The following is a 20,374-nucleotide window of genomic DNA, read 5'->3' as shown; positions in this document are numbered from 1 at the left end:
TTGGGGTTATGGGTTGGGGTGATGGTTAGGGTGGTGGTTGGGGTTAGGGTTAGGGTGGGGGTTATGGGTTAGGGTGGTGGTTGGGGTTATGGGTTGGGGTGGTGGTTATGGGTTAGGGTGGTGGTTAGGGTGGTGGTTGGGGTTATGGGTTGGGGTTAGGGTGGTGGTTGTGGGTTAGGGTGATGGTTAGGGTGGTGGTTGGGGTTATGGGTTAGGGTTTGGGTGGTGGTTGGGGTTATGGGTTAGGGTTTGGGTGGTGGTTGGGGTTATGGGTTGGGGTTAGGGTGATGGTTGGGGTTATGGGTTAAGGTTTGGGTGGTGGTTGGGGGTTAGGGTGATGGTTAGGGTGGTGGTTGGGGTTAGGGTGATGGTTAGGGTTGGGGTTATGGGTTAGGGTTTGGGTGGTGGTTGGGGTTAGGGTTAGGGTGATGGTTAGGGTGGTGGTTAGGGTGATGGTTAGGGTTGGGGTTAGGGTGATGGTTGGGGTTATGGGTTAGGGTTAGGGTGGGGGTTATGGGTTAGGGTGATGGTTAGGGTGGTGGTTGGGGTTATGGGTTTGGGTTATGGGTTTGGGTTATGGGTTGGGGTTATGGGTTTGGGTTATGGGTTATGGGTTTGGGTTATGGGTTGGGGTTAGGGTGATGGTTAGGGTGGTGGTTGGGGTTATGGGTTAGGGTTTGGGTGGTGGTTGGGGTTATGGGTTGGGTTTGGGTGGTGGTTGGTGGTTGGGGTTAGGGTGATGGTTAGGGTGGTGGTTGGGGTTTAGGGTTAGGGTGGTTGGGGTTATGGGTTAGGGTTTGGGTGGTGGTTGGGGTTATGGGTTAGGGTGGTGGTTGGGGTTATGGGTTAGGGTGGTGGTTGGGGTTATGGGTTAGGGTGGTGGTTGGGGTTATGGGTGGTGGTTGGGGTTATGGGTTAGGGTTGGGGTTAGGGTGGTGGTTGGGGTTATGGGTTAGGGTGGTGGTTATGGGTTAGGGTGGTGGTTGGGGTTATGGGTTAGGGTTGGGGTGGTGGTTGGGGTTATGGTTAGGGTGGTGGTTGGTTAGGGTTAGGGTGGTGGTTGGGGTTATGGGTTAGGGTTAGGGTGGTGGTTGGGGTTATGGGTTAGGGTTAGGGTGGTGGTTGGGGTTATGGGTTAGGGTGGTGGTTGGGGTTATGGGTTAGGGTTAGGGTGGTGGTTGGGGTTATGGGTTAGGGTGGTGGTTATGGGTTAGGGTTAGGGTGGTGGTTGGGGTTATGGTTAGGGTGGTGGTTGGTTATGGTTAGGGTGGTGGTTGGGGTTATGGGTTAGGGTTAGGGTGGTGGTTGGGGTTATGGGTTAGGGTGGTGGTTGGGGTTATGGGTTAGGGTTAGGGTGGTGGTTGGGGTTATGGGTGATGGTGGTGGTTGGGGTTAGGGTTAGGGTTTGGGTGGTGGTTAGGGTGGTGGTTGGGGTTATGGGTGATGGTGGTGGTTAGGGTTATGGGTTAGGGTTTGGGTGGTGGTTGGGGTTATGGGTGATGGTGGTGGTTGGGGTTATGGGTTAGGGTTTGGGTGGTGGTTAGGGTGGTGGTTGGGGTTATGGGTGATGGTGGTGGTTAGGGTTATGGGTTAGGGTTAGGGTGGTGGTTGGGGTTATGGGTTAGGGTGGTGGTTGGGGTTATGGGTTAGGGTTAGGGTGGTGGTTGGGGTGGTGGTTGGGGTTATGGGTTAGGGTTAGGGTGGTGGTTGGGGTTATGGTTAGGGTGGTGGTTGGTTATGGTTAGGGTGGTGGTTGGGGTTATGGGTTAGGGTTAGGGTGGTGGTTGGGGTTATGGGTTAGGGTGGTGGTTGGGGTTATGGGTTAGGGTTAGGGTGGTGGTTGGGGTTATGGGTGATGGTGGTGGTTGGGGTTAGGGTTAGGGTTAGGGTGGGGGTTATGGGTTAGGGTGATGGTTAGGGTGGTGGTTGGGGTTATGGGTTTGGGTTATGGGTTTGGGTTATGGGTTGGGGTTATGGGTTTGGGTTATGGGTTATGGGTTTGGGTTATGGGTTGGGGTTAGGGTGATGGTTAGGGTGGTGGTTGGGGTTATGGGTTAGGGTTTGGGTGGTGGTTGGGGTTATGGGTTGGGTTTGGGTGGTGGTTGGTGGTTGGGGTTAGGGTGATGGTTAGGGTGGTGGTTGGGGTTTAGGGTTAGGGTGGTTGGGGTTATGGGTTAGGGTGGTGGTTGGGGTTATGGGTTAGGGTGGTGGTTAGGGTTATGGGTGATGGTGGTGGTTAGGGTTATGGGTTAGGGTTTGGGTGGTGGTTGGGGTTATGGGTGGTGATTAGGGTTATGGGTTAGGGTTTGGGTGGTGGTGGTGGTTGGGGTTATGGGTTAGGGTTAGGGTGGTGGTTATGGGTTAGGGTGGTGGTTGGGGTTATGGGTTAGGGTTAGGGTGGTGGTTGGTGTTATGGGTTAGGGTTGGGGTTAGGGTTAGGGTGGTGGTTGGGGTTATGGGTTAGGGTTTGGGTGGTGGTTGGGGTTATGGTTAGGGTGGTGGTTGGTTAGGGTTAGGGTGGTGGTTGGGGTTATGGGTTAGGGTTAGGGTGGTGGTTGGGGTTATGGGTTAGGGTTAGGGTGGTGGTTGGGGTTATGGGTTAGGGTGGTGGTTGGGGTTATGGGTTAGGGTTAGGGTGGTGGTTGGGGTTATGGGTTAGGGTGGTGGTTATGGGTTAGGGTTAGGGTGGTGGTTGGGGTTATGGTTAGGGTGGTGGTTGGTTATGGTTAGGGTGGTGGTTGGGGTTATGGGTTAGGGTTAGGGTGGTGGTTGGGGTTATGGGTTAGGGTGGTGGTTGGGGTTATGGGTTAGGGTGGTGGTTGGGGTTATGGGTTAGGGTGGTGGTTGGGGTTATGGGTTAGGGTTAGGGTGGTGGTTGGGGTTATGGGTGATGGTGGTGGTTGGGGTTATGGGTTAGGGTTTGGGTGGTGGTTAGGGTGGTGGTTGGGGTTATGGGTGATGGTGGTGGTTAGGGTTATGGGTTAGGGTTAGGGTGGTGGTTGGGGTTATGGGTTAGGGTGGTGGTTGGGGTTATGGGTTAGGGTTAGGGTGGTGGTTGGGGTGGTGGTTGGGGTTATGGGTTAGGGTTAGGGTGGTGGTTGGGGTTATGGTTAGGGTGGTGGTTGGTTATGGTTAGGGTGGTGGTTGGGGTTATGGGTTAGGGTTAGGGTGGTGGTTGGGGTTATGGGTTAGGGTGGTGGTTGGGGTTATGGGTTAGGGTGGTGGTTGGGGTTATGGGTGATGGTGGTGGTTGGGGTTAGGGTTAGGGTTTGGGTGGTGGTTAGGGTGGTGGTTGGGGTTATGGGTGATGGTGGTGGTTAGGGTTATGGGTTAGGGTTAGGGTGGTGGTTGGGGTTATGGGTTAGGGTGGTGGTTGGGGTTATGGGTTAGGGTTAGGGTGGTGGTTGGGGTTATGGGTGATGGTGGTGGTTGGGGTTAGGGTTAGGGTTTGGGTGGTGGTTAGGGTGGTGGTTGGGGTTATGGGTGATGGTGGTGGTTAGGGTTATGGGTTAGGGTTTGGGTGGTGGTTGGGGTTATGGGTGGTGATTAGGGTTATGGGTTAGGGTTTGGGTGGTGGTGGTGGTTGGGGTTATGGGTTAGGGTTTGGGTGGTGGTTAGGGTGGTGGTTGGGGTTATGGGTGATGGTGGTGGTTAGGGTTATGGGTTAGGGTTAGGGTGGTGGTTGGGGTTATGGGTGATGGTGGTGGTTAGGGTTATGGGTTAGGGTTTGGGTGGTGCAATTCTCCCTGATGATGCCATGCTATTGCTCTCTGTTCTACTCTCTTCTTCGTGTGTCCCAAAAAGAAACTAGAGTAGAATGTGGGAAGTTTAGTCCTCTCTGTTAGTCAGCAGTTCATCTCAAGGTGTATATTCTTCTAATGTCTATAGAACCAGGACTCCGTCAACGTGGACACAGTGTGTCGCCTGTATGAAGTGGGGAGACGGAGACTAGCTGAGGAGAGAGAGGATGATGAAGAACAGGTAAGAGATGCTTCTCTAAACTAAACTCAGTCTAACTTTAGTGTCTCTATACTAAACTCAGTCTAACTTTAGTTTCTTCTCTATACTAAACTGTAACTTTAGTCTCTTCTCAAAACTCAGTATAACTTTAGTTTCTTCTCTATATCAACTCTCCCCTAGTATTCCTTATCTCTAATATCCAGTCTCTCCATTGCTGGACCCTATTGCCCAGTGGTCTTCCATCTAGGTTCTGAGGACCCACAGGGGTTGCACACCAGAACTTTGTTCCTATCCTAGCCCATCACTAAAACACCTGCCCCAGCCTCTCCCAACTGTTTGCTCTTGTGTTAATGTGTTCAAATGTATCGAAGTATGTTGTCTAAATGTGTGTTTTTGAATGTTTCATCTTGCTTCACCTTGTATTGAGGTAATGTGTCTGAATATCCCCCCCACCAGGAGGATCAAGACGATGATGATTCTGATGATGATGATGATGATGACGATGATGACATGGATACAGACCCGCTATTGGCCGAGCTGATCGAGGGAGGAGACGGAGAGGAGGATGGAGGAAACGATTTGTCTCCCTCGGATGATGACGCGGTGGCCCGACTGCTCAATGCTGACGATGAGGATGAGGAAGACTCTAACAACGATGCTGAGATTGACCTGGGATGTGAGTCTTCTTGGGACAATCGTTTAACACACGCACACCAAACATCCACCAGTCATGTCTAGAAGCAGCCCAAGACCGGCAGCATTGGAGATGTTTAATACAGGCCCTGTTTCCCCAGGAACCAAGAGGATTATGTCAAATTCATTGATTGATCAATTGATTTTTGGGTAAAACAATTAGTACGGTTTCAAACCGTAAAGGTAAGTTATTAAGTACACAAACACACACCCCGTGAACTTATTTTTATCTCCCTGTCTGTCTTCCCATACAGCTGACAGTTCCGACAGCTCAGACGGCAGCACAGACACCTCGGACCTGGAGGACCAGCTCTTCCTGTCTATGAGCGACTAAACAGGACATGACAACCAGGAAGTGGCAAAACAGGAAGTGGCAAAAGGGACACCCCATCCGCCGCTTTAGCTGGAGGAACCAACTCCCCTATGAATATGAATTTAAATGCACATAGAGGAAAGATGAAATAAAAAAGATCATGTTTGAAGCAAGCCAGGTGTGAGGAGATGGTATAGTGAAGGACCGATGACTTGAGGGTGTTGTTGGACATGGCAGGCTACCCACTGAATTCCAAATGGAAGCCTAGGAAATACGCCCAAGGCACTCTTGTAGCTCAGAGAATATTGCGTTACTTTTCAATACCTCTCAGATCTTCTTGGGTTCCATTTGGAAGTCTGCTCTAGTTTGACAGGAAGGGAAAAGAGATTTGATCTTTAGACCGAAGGATTTCACTTAGACAGGATGTCAAAGACTTTCTTTATATGACGTGTGGCAATTTGAATTGTACAAAAATATATATTTTCAGAGTTTTTTTTTGTTGGGCCCTTTTAATATAAATACATTTTCTTTTGATGTTTAGTGTTTATGTTTTAATTTAGGGATTGGTAGCTGTAAAATAGCTACTGCTCTTGGATTGGTTGCTACCTCCAGTCCTGTTAAATGTAGTAGTTAATACTAAGACTACAATCGCTTTAAGGGCACAACCTTAGCCGTTAAATATGACGTTACGGCAACAAACAATGGAAGACAATGTTCTTTATTTTAGTGTTTGTTCCGCAAAGCTTTGCCAAGCTAACCAGCCAGAGTTTCAATGGAACGTGTCAAAAACGATGTATAGCTTAACTGTTAATTTATTAAGTATATTATTTGTTTTTTTGGTTAATGTACTTTGTCAAATGCCAGTGACAATAATATGAACATTTTCATAATAATAGAACTGAATGTGGTGCTCCTAGGACGTGTTCACTCCTGTACCCTTTTCACACCACTGAGCCGAGCCTGTGCTGTGCTGGTTACACATCCACCACGGTTGCTGGAACGGTGCTGTACAGGGCAATGTGAAAATATAATTCCCAAGCCTCCACAGTACAGTCCACGTTGGCACAATAGTGTGAAAAGGGTATTCTATTTAGTGCTATAGTGGTAAACCCACATCCTGGTGTAGGGAGTTGTAATGGCCTCTAGAGTTCAGTGTTGCATAGTGTGGATTCATATTGATACAGGTAAAACAGCCATATATATGGACATATAATATACCATATGTATGGCTCTATGTGATAAAGGTGCTAATACAGCAGATATTTGCCACAATACTTCTCATCCATGACTGAAGTTTCCCTTGGGCACAGATTCCCACCCCAAATCCTATACTTTAACATTGGTTGGACTGAAAAATATCTGACGCTGTATCAGTGGTTAGGGGCAACTTTTAGGCTACCTGGCTTGAAATGGAATTGACCCCAACCCTGCTGCCTACTCCTTGAGGGCTCGACTATCTGTAGTCCATAGCTGCCACCCTGACCCCAACCCTGCTGCCTACTCCTTGAGGGCTCGACTATCTGTAGTCCATAGCTGCCACGCTGACCCCAACCCTGCTGCCTACTCCTTGAGGGCTCGACTATCTGTAGTCCATAGCTGCCACCCTGACCCCAACCCTGCTGCCTACTCCTTGAGGGCTCGACTATCTGTAGTCCATAGCTGCCACCCTGACCCCAACCCTGCTACCTACTCCTTGAGGGCTCGACTATCTGTAGTCCATAGCTGCCACCCTGACCCCAACCCTGCTACCTACTCCTTGAGGGCTCGACTATCTGTAGTCCATAGCTGCCACCCTGACCCCAACCCTGCTGCCTACTCCTTGAGGGCTCGACTATCTGTAGTCCATAGCTGCCACGCTGACCCCAACCCTGCTGCCTACTCCTTGAGGGCTCGACTATCTGTAGTCCATAGCTGCCACCCTGACCCCAACCCTGCTGCCTACTCCTTGAGGGCTCGACTATCTGTAGTCCATAGCTGCCACCCTGACCCCAACCCTGCTGCCTACTCCTTGAGGGCTCGACTATCTGTAGTCCAAAGCTGCCACACTGACCCCTAGCCCTGGTGCAAAGTGAACGCTAAGTTAATATGAATTTAATTTATTTGAATTCTGTTGGTTAAGTGCTTTAGATTGTGTCCTTATTTCGGAAAGGACCACATATTGTAAAGACATTCATTGTATATAGAGTTGATCTATTTTAATATGTGGGGGGAAAAAAAGACAAAATTTAAAATAAAAGATTATCAGTTTGGGAACACTTTGTTTATGTCAATTTGTTTAATTATACTTTAACATAGTCTACTGTTGTAACACTTTTTACTAAAGCCTGCAGTCCTGTATAATACCTCATTGTCTTATAACAAGGATGTATATTATAGGTTAATGCCTCTGTGTCAAGATCTGTGGCGTTAAGTGTCCAAGTCTTGTGAATTTGTCTTTATGCAACAAATGACAATACATTGTAGGGGACACCAGGGAGTTACAACACCATCACTGAGTGCCGCTCTCCTCCAGGACAAGCTCTTTGACAATGAGATAATACCTCCCTGGAAAGCAGTGGCAATTGTTACTGAGTGACTGTCTGGGTAAATAAACAAGAATGCAGTCATGATTTATTTAGTGAAGACCATAGAAGACTCCATTTCAAATCTGGATGCCAGTTCCACTCTTTGCTCATACTTCCCCTCTAATCACACAGTGATTTAGATCTGGGACACCATGTGGGTGCAATTCAGGTAGAACAGAAAACCAGCAGTACTCCGGACCTTGTAGGGTAAGATTTGAATACCCCTGCCATAGAGAGACAATGTTCTGTATAATTCTTACTGAGTTCCAGTGGCAATCTCCAGGAACAGACGTCGCTCTGCCCTCACACAAGGCCAAACTTCTTGGCCAATACTTCTAACAATACAGTTATTAAATACAGCGAAGGTCGTAAAGATACCATATAAGGTTCTGTTAAATTTTGTGATTTATAGTGAAGACCGCTTCTCCTAATCCTCCTTTCTCTATTCTCTATTCTACAAGGAGAAACTGACTGGCCTTGAATGCAAAGTCGAGACAATTTCAACACAATGTGCTACATATTTCAAACTTTCAGCTCCATTGAGTTTTGTCCTTAACTGGTGTAAATATAATTAAATCAAATCAAATCAAATTTTATTGGCCACATGCGCCAAATACAACAGGTGCAGACATTACAGTGAAATGCTTACTTACAGCCCTTAACCAACAGTGCATTTATTTTAAACAAAAAAAGTAAAAATAAAACAACAATAAAAAAAGTGTTAGAAAAAAAAGAGCTAAAGTAAAATAACAGTAGGGAGGCTATATATACAGGGGGGTACCGGTGCAGAGTCAATGTGCGGGGGCACCGGCTAGTTGAGGTAGTTGAAGTAATATGTACATGTGGGTAGAGTTAGTGACTATGCATAAATAATTAACAGAGTAGCAGCAGCGTAAAAGGATGGGGTGGGGGGGCAGTGCAAATAGTCCGGGTAGCCATGATTAGCTGTTCAGGAGTCTTATGGCTTGGGGGTAGAAGCTGTTGAGAAGTCTTTTGGACCTAGACTTGGCACTTCGGTACCGCTTGCCGTGTGGTAGCAGAGAGAACAGTCTATGACTAGGGTGGCTGGAGTCTTTGACAATTTTGAGGGCCTTCCTCTGACACCGCCTGGTATAGAGGTCCTGGATGGCAGGAAGCTTGGCCCCAGTGATGTACTGGGCCGTACGCACTACCCTCTGTAGTGCCTTGCGGTCGGAGGCCAAGCAGTTGCCATACCAGGCGGTGATGCAACCAGTCAGGATGCTCTCGATGGTGCAGCTGTAGAATTTTTTGAGGATCTGAGGACCCATGCCAAATCTTTTCAGTCTCCTGAGGGGGAATAGGCTTTGTCGTGCCCTCTTCACGACTGTCTTGGTGTGTTTGGACCATGATAGTTAGTTGGTGATGTGGACACCAAGGAACTTGAAGCTCTCAACCTGTTCCACTACAGCCCCGTCAATGAGAATGGGGGCGTGCTCAGTCCTCTTTTTTTTCCTGTAGTCCACAATCATCTCCTTTGTCTTGGTCACGTTGAGGGAGAGGTTGTTGTCCTGGCACCACACGGCCAGGTCTCTGACCTCCCTATAGGCTGTCTTATCGTTGTCGGTGATCAGGCCTACCACTGTTGTGTCGTCGGCAAACTTAATGATGGTGTTGGAGTCGTGCCTGGCCATGCAGTCATGGGTGAACAGGGAGTACAGGAGGGGACTGAGCACGCACCCCTGAGGGGCCCCCCTGTTGAGGATCAGTGTGGCAGATGTGTTGTTACCTACCCTTACCACCTGGGGGCGGCCCGTCAGGAAGTCCAGGATCCAGTTGCAGAGGGAGGTGTTTAGTCCCAGGATCCTTAGCTTAGTGATGAGCTTTGAGGGCACTATGGTGTTGAATGCTGATCTGTAGTCAATGAATAGCATTCTCACGTAGGTGTTCCTCTTGTCCAGGTGGGAGGGGTGCAATAGAGATTGCATCATCTGTGCATCATTACGGAAAGATACAGGATGTTATTGAGTGATGGCCTGTCATACAGTAGCTCTCTGATTGGTCCTCTGTTCTGACGCCAGTCTCGTAACAATGTTTCCCTAGAAAGCTGAGTGACAAGGGAAGCAAAACTCAACAGTGTCTCCACTATTTTCCAGTATCTGAATGTACAATATTGTCATCCTCTTATCTGAAAACATGACCGATACAGTCTTTTCCCTCCCTGGGAAAGTTTACTATGTGTGTGTGTGTGTGTTTGTGTTCTCCAGGCTACCCCTTCTCTACCGTCCCTCCCTTCTGTGAAGCCCTTCACCAGGATCAAAGTCAACAACTGGAGACACTAAGGGCTGTATCAGTGTATCAGTGTGTGTGTGCATGCATCTCTCTCTCTCTCTCTCTCTGTGTGTGTGTGTGTGTCTCCTGTGTGTCTTCCTCAGATTAGTGTGTTATTTTTAACTTGCAAGTGTCTTGTCACTAGGCTAATCTAGTGTGGCAGGTAGCTTAGTGGGTAAGAGTGTTGTGCCAGTAACCGAAAGGTCGCTGGTTCTAATCCCCAAGCCGACTAGGTGAAAAATCTGTCGATGTGCCCTTGAGCAAGGCACCTGCCGCCCCAAGGGCATGGGAATGTGCATGGGAATGTGATGGTACATGACTATGGGAATGTGATGGTACATGACTATGGGAATGTGACGGTACATGACTATGGGAATGTGACGGTACATGACTACGGGAATGTGACGGTACATTGGCTCTACTTCTTCTGCAGATGCTGTTTGTGTCTGTGAAAAGACTAAGATGACATCCCATATAGCACCCTATTCCCTATTTAGTGCACTACTTTACCAGGGCCTATAGGGCTCTGATCAAAATAAGTGCACTATATAGGGAACAGGGTGCAATTTGAGACACAGCTTGGTCTACAGAGCTTGTTATCCGAAGGTCTTTCTTCATCCTGAACCAACCCTTACAGAAAAAAAGACATGAATGTCACATGTGAACACGTGAAGTGTTCCAAAAGTGTTTTCTTGTGATCTTATGTAAAGGTAACATGCACAACATGTAAAGCAACATGTGAAAACCTGATCACGTGTGAAGTGTTCCAAAAACACGTTTTCACATGATTTCACGTGTGAAATTTCATGTGAAATCATGTGATTTTCCACAGGTGAAATGATGTGATTTTCCATAGGTGAAATCGTGATTTTCCACAGGTGAAATGATGTGATTTTCCACAGGTGAAATCATGTGATTTTCCACAGGTGAAATGATGTGATTTTCCACAGGTGAAATCATGTGATTTTCCACAGGTGAAATCATGTGATTTTTCTGTAAGGGAATATACCTTTCAATAGAAACGCCTTTTGCAATACCCATTTAGTTATTTGATTGATTTAACGGTTTCACTGTTTTCCAAAACACTGTTGCTTTCTAACTGTTGTGACCGAGTGTGTGTGATGAAGACACAGTGACTAATTTGTAAAGACATCACCTCGGACAGCATCAGCTGGCACCTCTCTCTTTCACACACACACATGCACGCGCGCACGCACGGACACACACGCGCACACATTCACATCAGAGTGAGAGATACAAAACAACACAATATAGCACATCCCAAGCCAAAGGTCACTATAGGAACTAAAGACAGGAGAGGGGAGAGATCTAGGTTTAAAGGTATGACTACTGTCTCTATGCACCATCTGTGTCCCATCAAAGGATGGACTGTTTTGGCAATTTGCGTTATGTGGCTAGGCTAAAAGATGGCGCAGCGGTGACTGCATTGAGTATCCTGTTCACACACTCTCCAGTTACATCGTAAACAACTGGACATCTCTCTCTCTCTCTCTCTCTCTCTCTCTCTCTCTCTCTCTCTCTCTCTCTCTCTCTCTCTCTCTCTCTCTCTCTCTCTCTCTCTCTCTCTCTCCGTGCTGTTGCGATATTCACTCTCCGTGGTCTTGAAATGGTCGACTTGTTATTCCATAGCGATATAGGATCGTTTTAAAGCATGTATTATAAATTTATCCGACTCAAAACGAGTTTGGGATCTACAGACAGCGGCATTCAGACAGAAAATGAGACTGCTGTGCTGTGTACCGGCGGTTTTAAATAAATAAATAAAGAACGGCTTTCTTAATATTCTGGCTTCTGGCAGTGGACGGCGCAAGATGCTGCCGCTGCATTGATCAGAGTTGGGAGAAGGGATTCGGACAGAAGGGACGATGCAGCCCCAGCGGGATAGGATAATAACCTAGCACTTATTGCGATAGACTGAGTGAACGTTGTTGTATGACAGCAAGATGCGCTGACTGACTGAGGACCCGACCAGAAAATGCATCGTTTGAGAGGCGAAATATCAACGCACATTCCACTTTGGTTTTATTTTATTTGCAGGCGTTGAGACGCAGTGATATATTTACGTGGATCTGAGCGGTTTATGCAACTTTTCCCGGTCCTTTTTCCATGATAACGGCGAAACCGGGCTTGGTTTACCTGGAATTTCACCAGAATCATGTGGACCCCGACGGAAGAGGAGAAAATCGGAGTTGGTGAGTTGATTAAATTCAGTTTATTGTTTTAACCTTAACAATATAGCGTTTATTTAGGCCTATGTCTGTCTGTCTATTCAATTAGTCTGTCCCTCACGGTTCAACACTGGAATAGAAGCAGCCTATGTCGCCTATATGTTCAGGTCACTGAACCCAGCCAGCAGCCAGACACGTGTTGACATTTCTGCACATTTTTCCAAACTGTCACGTCATCTTCCGTCTAGAAGACATTCGACAACATTGTAGCCTAGGCTATTCCGTTTTTATCAACGACCGAGAGAAAAAACGCACACGTTGCTCATGTTGGAGGACTTCGTGATGTCACTGTTTTAATCTAAGGCAAATCTGTAACGCCGCCTAGTCAAAACTACTGCTTCATCTCCAACAGAGGGCGATGAGAAAGTACCTTTACAACAGGTGCGCTGCGCAGCTCAATGGATAGGAGAGATAGAGAAATGTGAATTATATTCTATTCTGCTACACATATTCCTGGAGGAGCCAGTTGGCCCACGGTGACCAAACAGCTGACAGTAGGCTATCGATGCTGCGTTGCTGACATACGATCAAGGGGCAAATCACAGATGTATTCATGGTTAGAATATGGTTTAACCGTGGATATGGAACAGCTAGATCTCCATGTAGCATTAAAGCGACAGACTGTGGCAAAAACACTAGGGAAGGAAATACAGCTTCGCTGACAACAGCCTGCTTAGCAAGTCCAATTCATGGCAGCAGAGTAACACTTGGAATAGCGGCTCATTGGAGTTGAATAGGAAGCTTCTTACCACATTGTATTTATAGACAGACCAACACAATTTAAAAAGCAGAAAGAACCCCAAAAACAACCACATCTTTCATAGGGATGAAGAGAGTTTAATGGAGAGAGAGAGAGAGAGAGAGAGAGAGAGAGAGAGAGAGAGAGAGAGAGAGAGAGGGCAGAGAGAGAGAGAGAGAGAGGGGGGGCAGAGAGAGAGAGAGAGAGAGAGAGAGAGAGAGAGAGAGAGAGAGAGAGAGAGAGAGAGAGAGAGAGAGAGAGAGAGAGAGAGAGAGAGAGAGAGAGAGAGAGAGAGAGAGAGACTCATGGATGTTCTCCAAAGGGACTATGAGAGATTGTGGCTGAGCATTGAAAACAGCTATTCAGCTTGGCCACCTAATAAATGGCTCTTTGTAAGGGACTGGATGCACTCTGAATGCAGTTCCAGCCCCCCCGGGCCCCCGGGCCAGGTAGCCCAGTACGCACTGAGGTCTCACCACCCAGTCAAAGGGACTGGATGCACTCTGAATGCAGTTCCAGCCCCCCCGGCCCAGGTAGCCCAGTACACACTGAGTTCTCACCACCCAGTCAAAGACCTGCATCACATTAGGACTGAGAGACAGAGAGGAAGACCATAGCTACATTGGTTACTGGTTACTAACCACAGGCTCAGCGGAGTACAGTTCAAATAGTACTGTTGTGCAGTTTGCACTGGAAATAAACCAGCAAAATAAAGTATTATATTCTGTGATCACTCTCTCAGTGTTACCATGTGTGGAAATTGACGTGAGTGGCCAATATTCTACCTGATTGCCTCCAGGGAGGTCATTCCCTCCTCTAATCACTTCAGACAGCAAAGAGTTAAAACACAGATCGCTGGGATATTATGTGTCCTCGTTTAATCAGTATTGGGATTGGAGGGATATGGAAGGGTTTCCGACCTTACTGAGTCTAAAGGGGGTCTGTGGATAACCAACCCTGTTTCATGGAGTGTGTGTGGACATATAACTACTGTATATGTGCATCTGGCTTTGTTATAAAGTGTGTTTTGGGGGAGGGGGAGCAAGTGTGTGTGTATGTGTGTGTGTGTGTGTGTGTGTGTGTTCGTGTGTGTATGTGTGTGTGTGTGTATGTGTGTGTGAATGGAGAGGGTGGTACAGAATGAAGACTTGAAGAGGGGAGGAGTCAGAGAGGGCCACTACACTCTTTTAAAAAAGGGTTCTGCGTCTGTCCCCATAGGAGAACCCTTTTTGGTTCCAAGTAGAACCCTTTTTGGTTCCAAGTAGAACCCTTTTTGGTTCCAAGTAGAACCCTTTTTGGTTCCAAGTAGAACCCTTTTTGGTTCCAGATATAACTATTTTGGGTTCCAGGTAGAAACCTCTGTGGAAAGGGTTCTACATGGAACTCAAAAGGGGTTCTTCAAAGGGTTCCCATATAGGGGACAGCCAAATAACCCTTTTTTTGTTCTAGATAGCACCTTGTTTTCTAAGAGTGTAGGGATCATTAGGCAGACAGAACAGCTCTTGAAGATTGTACAACTCCATTGTTATGGAGCAGTTCATTATGAACCGAATAATGTTTTAATTCCCTCACGGTGATGTCAGCTGGAGTCTCAGGTCTGTTATGTTTTTGGCAGAGAGCACACACATGCATGCATGGGATATACATTTTACATTTTAGTCATTTAGCAGACGCTCTTATCCAGAGCGACTTACAGTTAGTGAGTGCATACATTTTTTCAAACTGCCCCCCCCCCCCCCCCCCCGTAGGAATCGAACCCACAACCCTGGCGTTGCAAGGGCCATGCTCTACCAACTGAGCTACACGGGGTCTCACACACACACACACACACACAGACACACACACACACACACACACATACACACACACACACACACACACACACACACACACACACACACACAGACACACACACACACACACACACACATACACACACACACACACACACACACACACACAGACACACACACACACACACACACACATACACACACACACACACACACACACACACAGACACACACACACACACACACACACACACACACACACACACACACACACACACACACACACACAGACACACACACACACACACACACACACACACACACACACACACACACACACACACACACACACAGACACACACACACATACACACACACACACAGACACACACACACACACACATACACACACACACACACACACACACACAAACACACACACACACACACACATACACACACACACACACACACACACACACACACACACACACACACACACACACACACACACACACACACACACACACACACACACATACACACACACACACACACACACACACACACACACACACACACACACACACACACACACACACACACACACACAGACAGATGCCTAGAAGGCATAGTACGCCTCGTTCAGTTCCAGTAGAATGGCTCCCTTCCTGCTAATTATTGCTTGGTATTGTTACTTGCTCAACCAAGCATCACCAGGCTGGCAGTATGAGCTGTCTAACCCAGGGCACTGCCTGTGTGTGTGTGTGTGTGTGTGTGTCAGTGTGTGTGCGTGTATGTGCCTCTTGTTTCTCCAGTTCCATGTTTCCCTCACACCTATGTGTCATGTAATGTGTTGTGAAAGCTTGGTTTCCCCCTTGATAAGGGCACACTGTAATCCCTCTAAGTCATTAGAAATGTGTCACAGCTGTCTAAGAGCACAAATCACTGCTCCTACTATACACTACAGTACTACACTACAGTACTGCACCACAGTACTACATCACAGTACTACATCACAGTACTGAACTACAGTACTACACTACAGTACTGCACCACAGTACTACACTACAGTACTACACTACAGTACTACACCACAGTACTACACTACAGTACTACACTACAGTACTACACTACAGTACTACACCACAGTACTACACTACAGTACTGAACTACAGTACTACACTACAGTACTGCACCACAGTACTACACCACAGTACTACACTACAGTACTACACCACAGTACTACACTACAGTACTACACTACAGTACTACACTACAGTACTACACTACAGTATTACACTACAGTACTACACTACAGTACTACACTACAGTATTACACTACAGTACTACACTACAGTACTGAACTACAGTACTACACCACAGTACTGAACTACAGTACTACACTACAGTACTACACTACAGTACTACACCACAGTACTACACTACAGTACTGAACTACAGTACTACACTACAGTACTACACTACAGTACTACACTACAGTACTACACTACAGTACTACACTACAGTACTACACCACAGTACTACACTACAGTACTACACTACAGTACTACACTACAGTACTACACCACAGTACTACACCACAGTACTACACTACAGTACTACACTACAGTACTACACTACAGTACTACACTACAGTACTGAACTACAGTACTACACCACAGTACTACACTACAGTACTGAACTACAGTACTACACTACAGTACTGCACCACAGTACTACACCACAGTACTACACTACAGTACTACACCACAGTACTACACTACAGTACTGCACCACAGTACTGAACTACAGTACTACACTACAGTACTACACTACAGTACTACACTACAGTACTACACTACATTACTACACTACAGTACTACACCACAGTACTACACTACAGTACTACACTACAGTACTACACTACAGTATTACACTACAGTACTACACTACAGTACTACACTACAGTATTACACTACAGTACTACACTACAGTATTACACTACAGTACTACACTACAGTACTACACTACAGTATTACACTACAGTACTACACTACAGTACTACAGTACTACACTACAGTATTACACTACAGTACTACACTACAGTATTACACTACAGTACTACACTACAGTACTACACTACAGTATTACACTACAGTACTACACTACAGTATTACACTACAGTACTACACTACAGTACTACACTACAGTATTACACTACAGTACTACACTACAGTACTACACTACAGTACTACACTACATTATTACACCACAGTACTACACTACAGTACTACACTACAGTATTACACTACAGTACTACACTACAGTACTACACTACAGTACTACACTACAGTATTACACTACAGTACTACACTACAGTACTACACTACAGTACTACACTACATTATTATACCACAGTACTACACTACAGTACTACACTACAGTACTGCACCACAGTACTACACTACAGTACTGAACTACAGTACTACACTACAGTACTACACCACAGTACTACACTACAGTACTACACCACAGTACTACACTACAGTACTACACTACAGTACTACACTACAGTACTACACCACAGTACTACACCACAGTACTACACTACAGTACTACACTACAGTACTACACTACAGTACTACACCACAGTACTACACTACAGTACTACACCACAGTACTACACTACAGTACTACACTACAGTACTACACTACAGTACTACACTACAGTATTACACTACAGTACTACACTACAGTACTACACTACAGTATTACACTACAGTACTACACTACAGTATTACACTACAGTATTACACTACAGTACTACACTACAGTACTACACTACAGTACTACACTACAGTATTACACTACAGTACTACACTACAGTACTACAGTACTACACTACAGTATTACACTACAGTACTACACTACAGTATTACACTACAGTACTACACTACAGTACTACACTACAGTATTACACTACAGTACTACACTACAGTATTACACTACAGTACTACACTACAGTACTACACTACAGTATTACACTACAGTACTACACCACAGTACTACACCACAGTACTACACTACAGTACTACACTACATTACTACACTACAGTACTACACTACATTATTACACCACAGTACTACACTACAGTACTACACTACAGTATTACACTACAGTACTACACTACAGTACTACACTACAGTATTACACTACAGTACTACACTACAGTACTACACTACAGTACTACACTACATTGTTACACCACAGTACTACACTACAGTACTACACTACAGTATTACACTACAGTACTACACTACAGTATTACACCACAGTACTACACCACAGTACTACACTACAGTACTACACTACAGTACTACACTACAGTATTACACTACAGTATTACACTACAGTACTACACTACAGTATTACACTACAGTACTACACTACAGTATTACACTACAGTACTACACCACAGTACTACACTACAGTATTACACCACAGTACTACACTACAGTACTACACTACAGTACTACACCACAGTACTACACTACAGTACTACACCACAGTACTACACCACAGTACTACACTACAGTACTACACCACAGTACTACACTACAGTATTACACCACAGTACTACACTACAGTATTACACCACAGTACTACACTACAGTACTACACTACAGTACTACACTACAGTACTACACTACAGTACTACACTACAGTACTACACCACAGTACTACACTACAGTACTACACCACAGTACTACACTACAGTATTACACCACAGTACTACACTACAGTACTACACCACAGTACTACACTACAGTACTACACTACAGTACTACACTGCAGTACTACACTACAGTACTACACTACAGTATTACACTACAGTACTACACCACAGTACTACACTACAGTACTACACTACAGTACTACACTGCAGTATACCCCCTTTGGTCTCAACAACATACTGTAGCTGCAGTACACTAGTGATAGATCAGGAGATTGAATCTGGGGAGAGTTTGGGTTTATGCTTCCCTTTAACACTATTTTGATGTAATATCCTGAAAAATCAGTGACGGAAAATGACTCAGTTTTCATGTTTTCATTTCATTTAATTTCACCATGAGGTAAAGAATGAAGGTATGTGTCTCAGTAGCTGGAATCAGAGGGATGATGCTTGAGGGCTGTCTGTGGTGATGCCTGAGAGGAGTCTGTGGTGATGCCTGAGAGGAGTCTGTGGTGATGCCTGAGGGCTGTCTGTGGTGATGCCTGAGAGGAGTCTGTGGTGATGCCTGAGAGGAGTCTGTGGTGATGCCTGAGAGGAGTCTGTGGTGATGCCTGAGAGGAGTCTGTGGTGATGCCTGAGAGGAGTCTGTGGTGATGCCTGAGAGGAGTCTGTGGTGATGCCTGAGAGGAGTCTGTGGTGATGCCTGAGAGGAGTCTGTGGTGATGCCTGAGAGGAGTCTGTGGTGATGCCTGAGAGGAGTCTGTGGTGATGCTTGAGGGCTGTCTGTGGTGATGCCTGAGGGCTGTCTGTGGTGATGCCTGAGAGGAGTCTGTGGTGATGCCTGAGAGGAGTATGTGGTGATGCCTGAGGGCTGTCTGTGGTGATGCCTGAGGGCTGTCTGTGGTGATGCCTGAGAGGAGTCTGTGGTGATGCCTGAGAGGAGTGTGGTGATGCCTGAGAGGAGTCTGTGGTGATGCCTGAGAGGAGTCTGTGGTGATGCCTGAGAGGAGTCTGTGGTGATGTCTCTCTATGATATTCCTCTACTACTGTAAAGTACCTACAGCACATGTTGGGGATGTTTACAACACAAATGTGTTTACATCCCTGTTAGTGAGCATTTCTCCTTTGCCAAGCTAATCCATCCACCTGACAGGTGTGGCATATCAAGAAGCTGATTAAACAGCATGATCATTACACAGGTACACCTTGTGCTGGAGACAATAAAAGGCCACTCTAAAATGTGCCGTTTTGTCACACAACACAATGCCTCAGATGTGTCAAGTTTTGAGGGAGCGTGCACTTGGCATGCTGACTGCAGGAATGTCCACCAGAGCTGCTGCCAGATAATTGAATGTTAATTTCTCTACCAATGTCGTTTTAGAGAATTTGGCAGTACATCCAACTGGCCTCACAACCGCAGACCACGTGTAACCACGCCAGCCCAGGACCTCCACATCCGGCTTCTTCACCTGCGGGACCGTCAGTGTGACTGGGAGGGGTGGGCCGGGGTGGGCCCTCCCAGGGTGGGCCCTCCCAGGGTGGGCCCTCTCAGGGTGGGCCCTCCCAGGCCCACCCATGGCTGCGCCCCTGCCCAGTCATGTGAAATCCGTAGATTAGGGCCTAATTAATTTATTTCAATTGACTGATTTCCTTGTATGAACTGTAACTCAGCAAAATCTTTGAAATTGTTGCACGTTGCGTTTATATTTTTGTTCAGTGTAATAGCGTCACTTGATTATCCTGTTATTCTATCGTCTTCGTCTAGGTGAACACACACACACACACACACACACACACACACACACACACACACACACACACACACACACACACACCTCTCTTCCAGGCACTAGCTGCACATGCTCCGTCCTTCCCTAATCAGTTAGTTTCTTCACAAGAAGCCGCCCGGCGAATCCTACCTTTTCCTCAAATATTAAAAAGCAGCAAGCGCATCATATTTCTTTTGATGTGTCTAGTGCTGCCTGCTGAAGGAAGGTTGATGCCTGGAGCGGGAGAGGAGCTGGAGAGGAGCTGGAG

At 46.4% G+C, this 20,374-nt stretch overlaps 1 protein-coding gene across 1 annotated transcript in view; it reads left to right on the top strand.

Annotated features, from left to right (window-relative positions):
• The window catches only part of LOC311138723 (DDB1- and CUL4-associated factor 1-like), a 35,327-nt gene extending 28,108 nt beyond the window's left edge, over positions 1 to 7,219 (top strand). The window contains exons 24-26 of the mRNA XM_084173520.1: positions 3,889 to 3,981; positions 4,417 to 4,636; positions 4,908 to 7,219. Coding sequence (XP_084029646.1) covers positions 3,889 to 3,981; positions 4,417 to 4,636; positions 4,908 to 4,987 — 393 coding nt within the window. The 3' untranslated portion in view covers positions 4,988 to 7,219. The remainder of the gene's footprint in view (positions 1 to 3,888; positions 3,982 to 4,416; positions 4,637 to 4,907) is intronic.
• Positions 7,220 to 20,374: the final 13,155 nt, after the last annotated feature.

Source organism: Coregonus lavaretus (assembly GCF_964263955.1).
Source record: "Coregonus lavaretus genome assembly, chromosome: 12".
Lineage (NCBI taxonomy): Eukaryota > Metazoa > Chordata > Actinopteri > Salmoniformes > Salmonidae > Coregonus > Coregonus lavaretus.
Note: the sequence above shows the minus strand (reverse complement) of the source record. Positions and strands in the feature narration are given on the sequence as shown.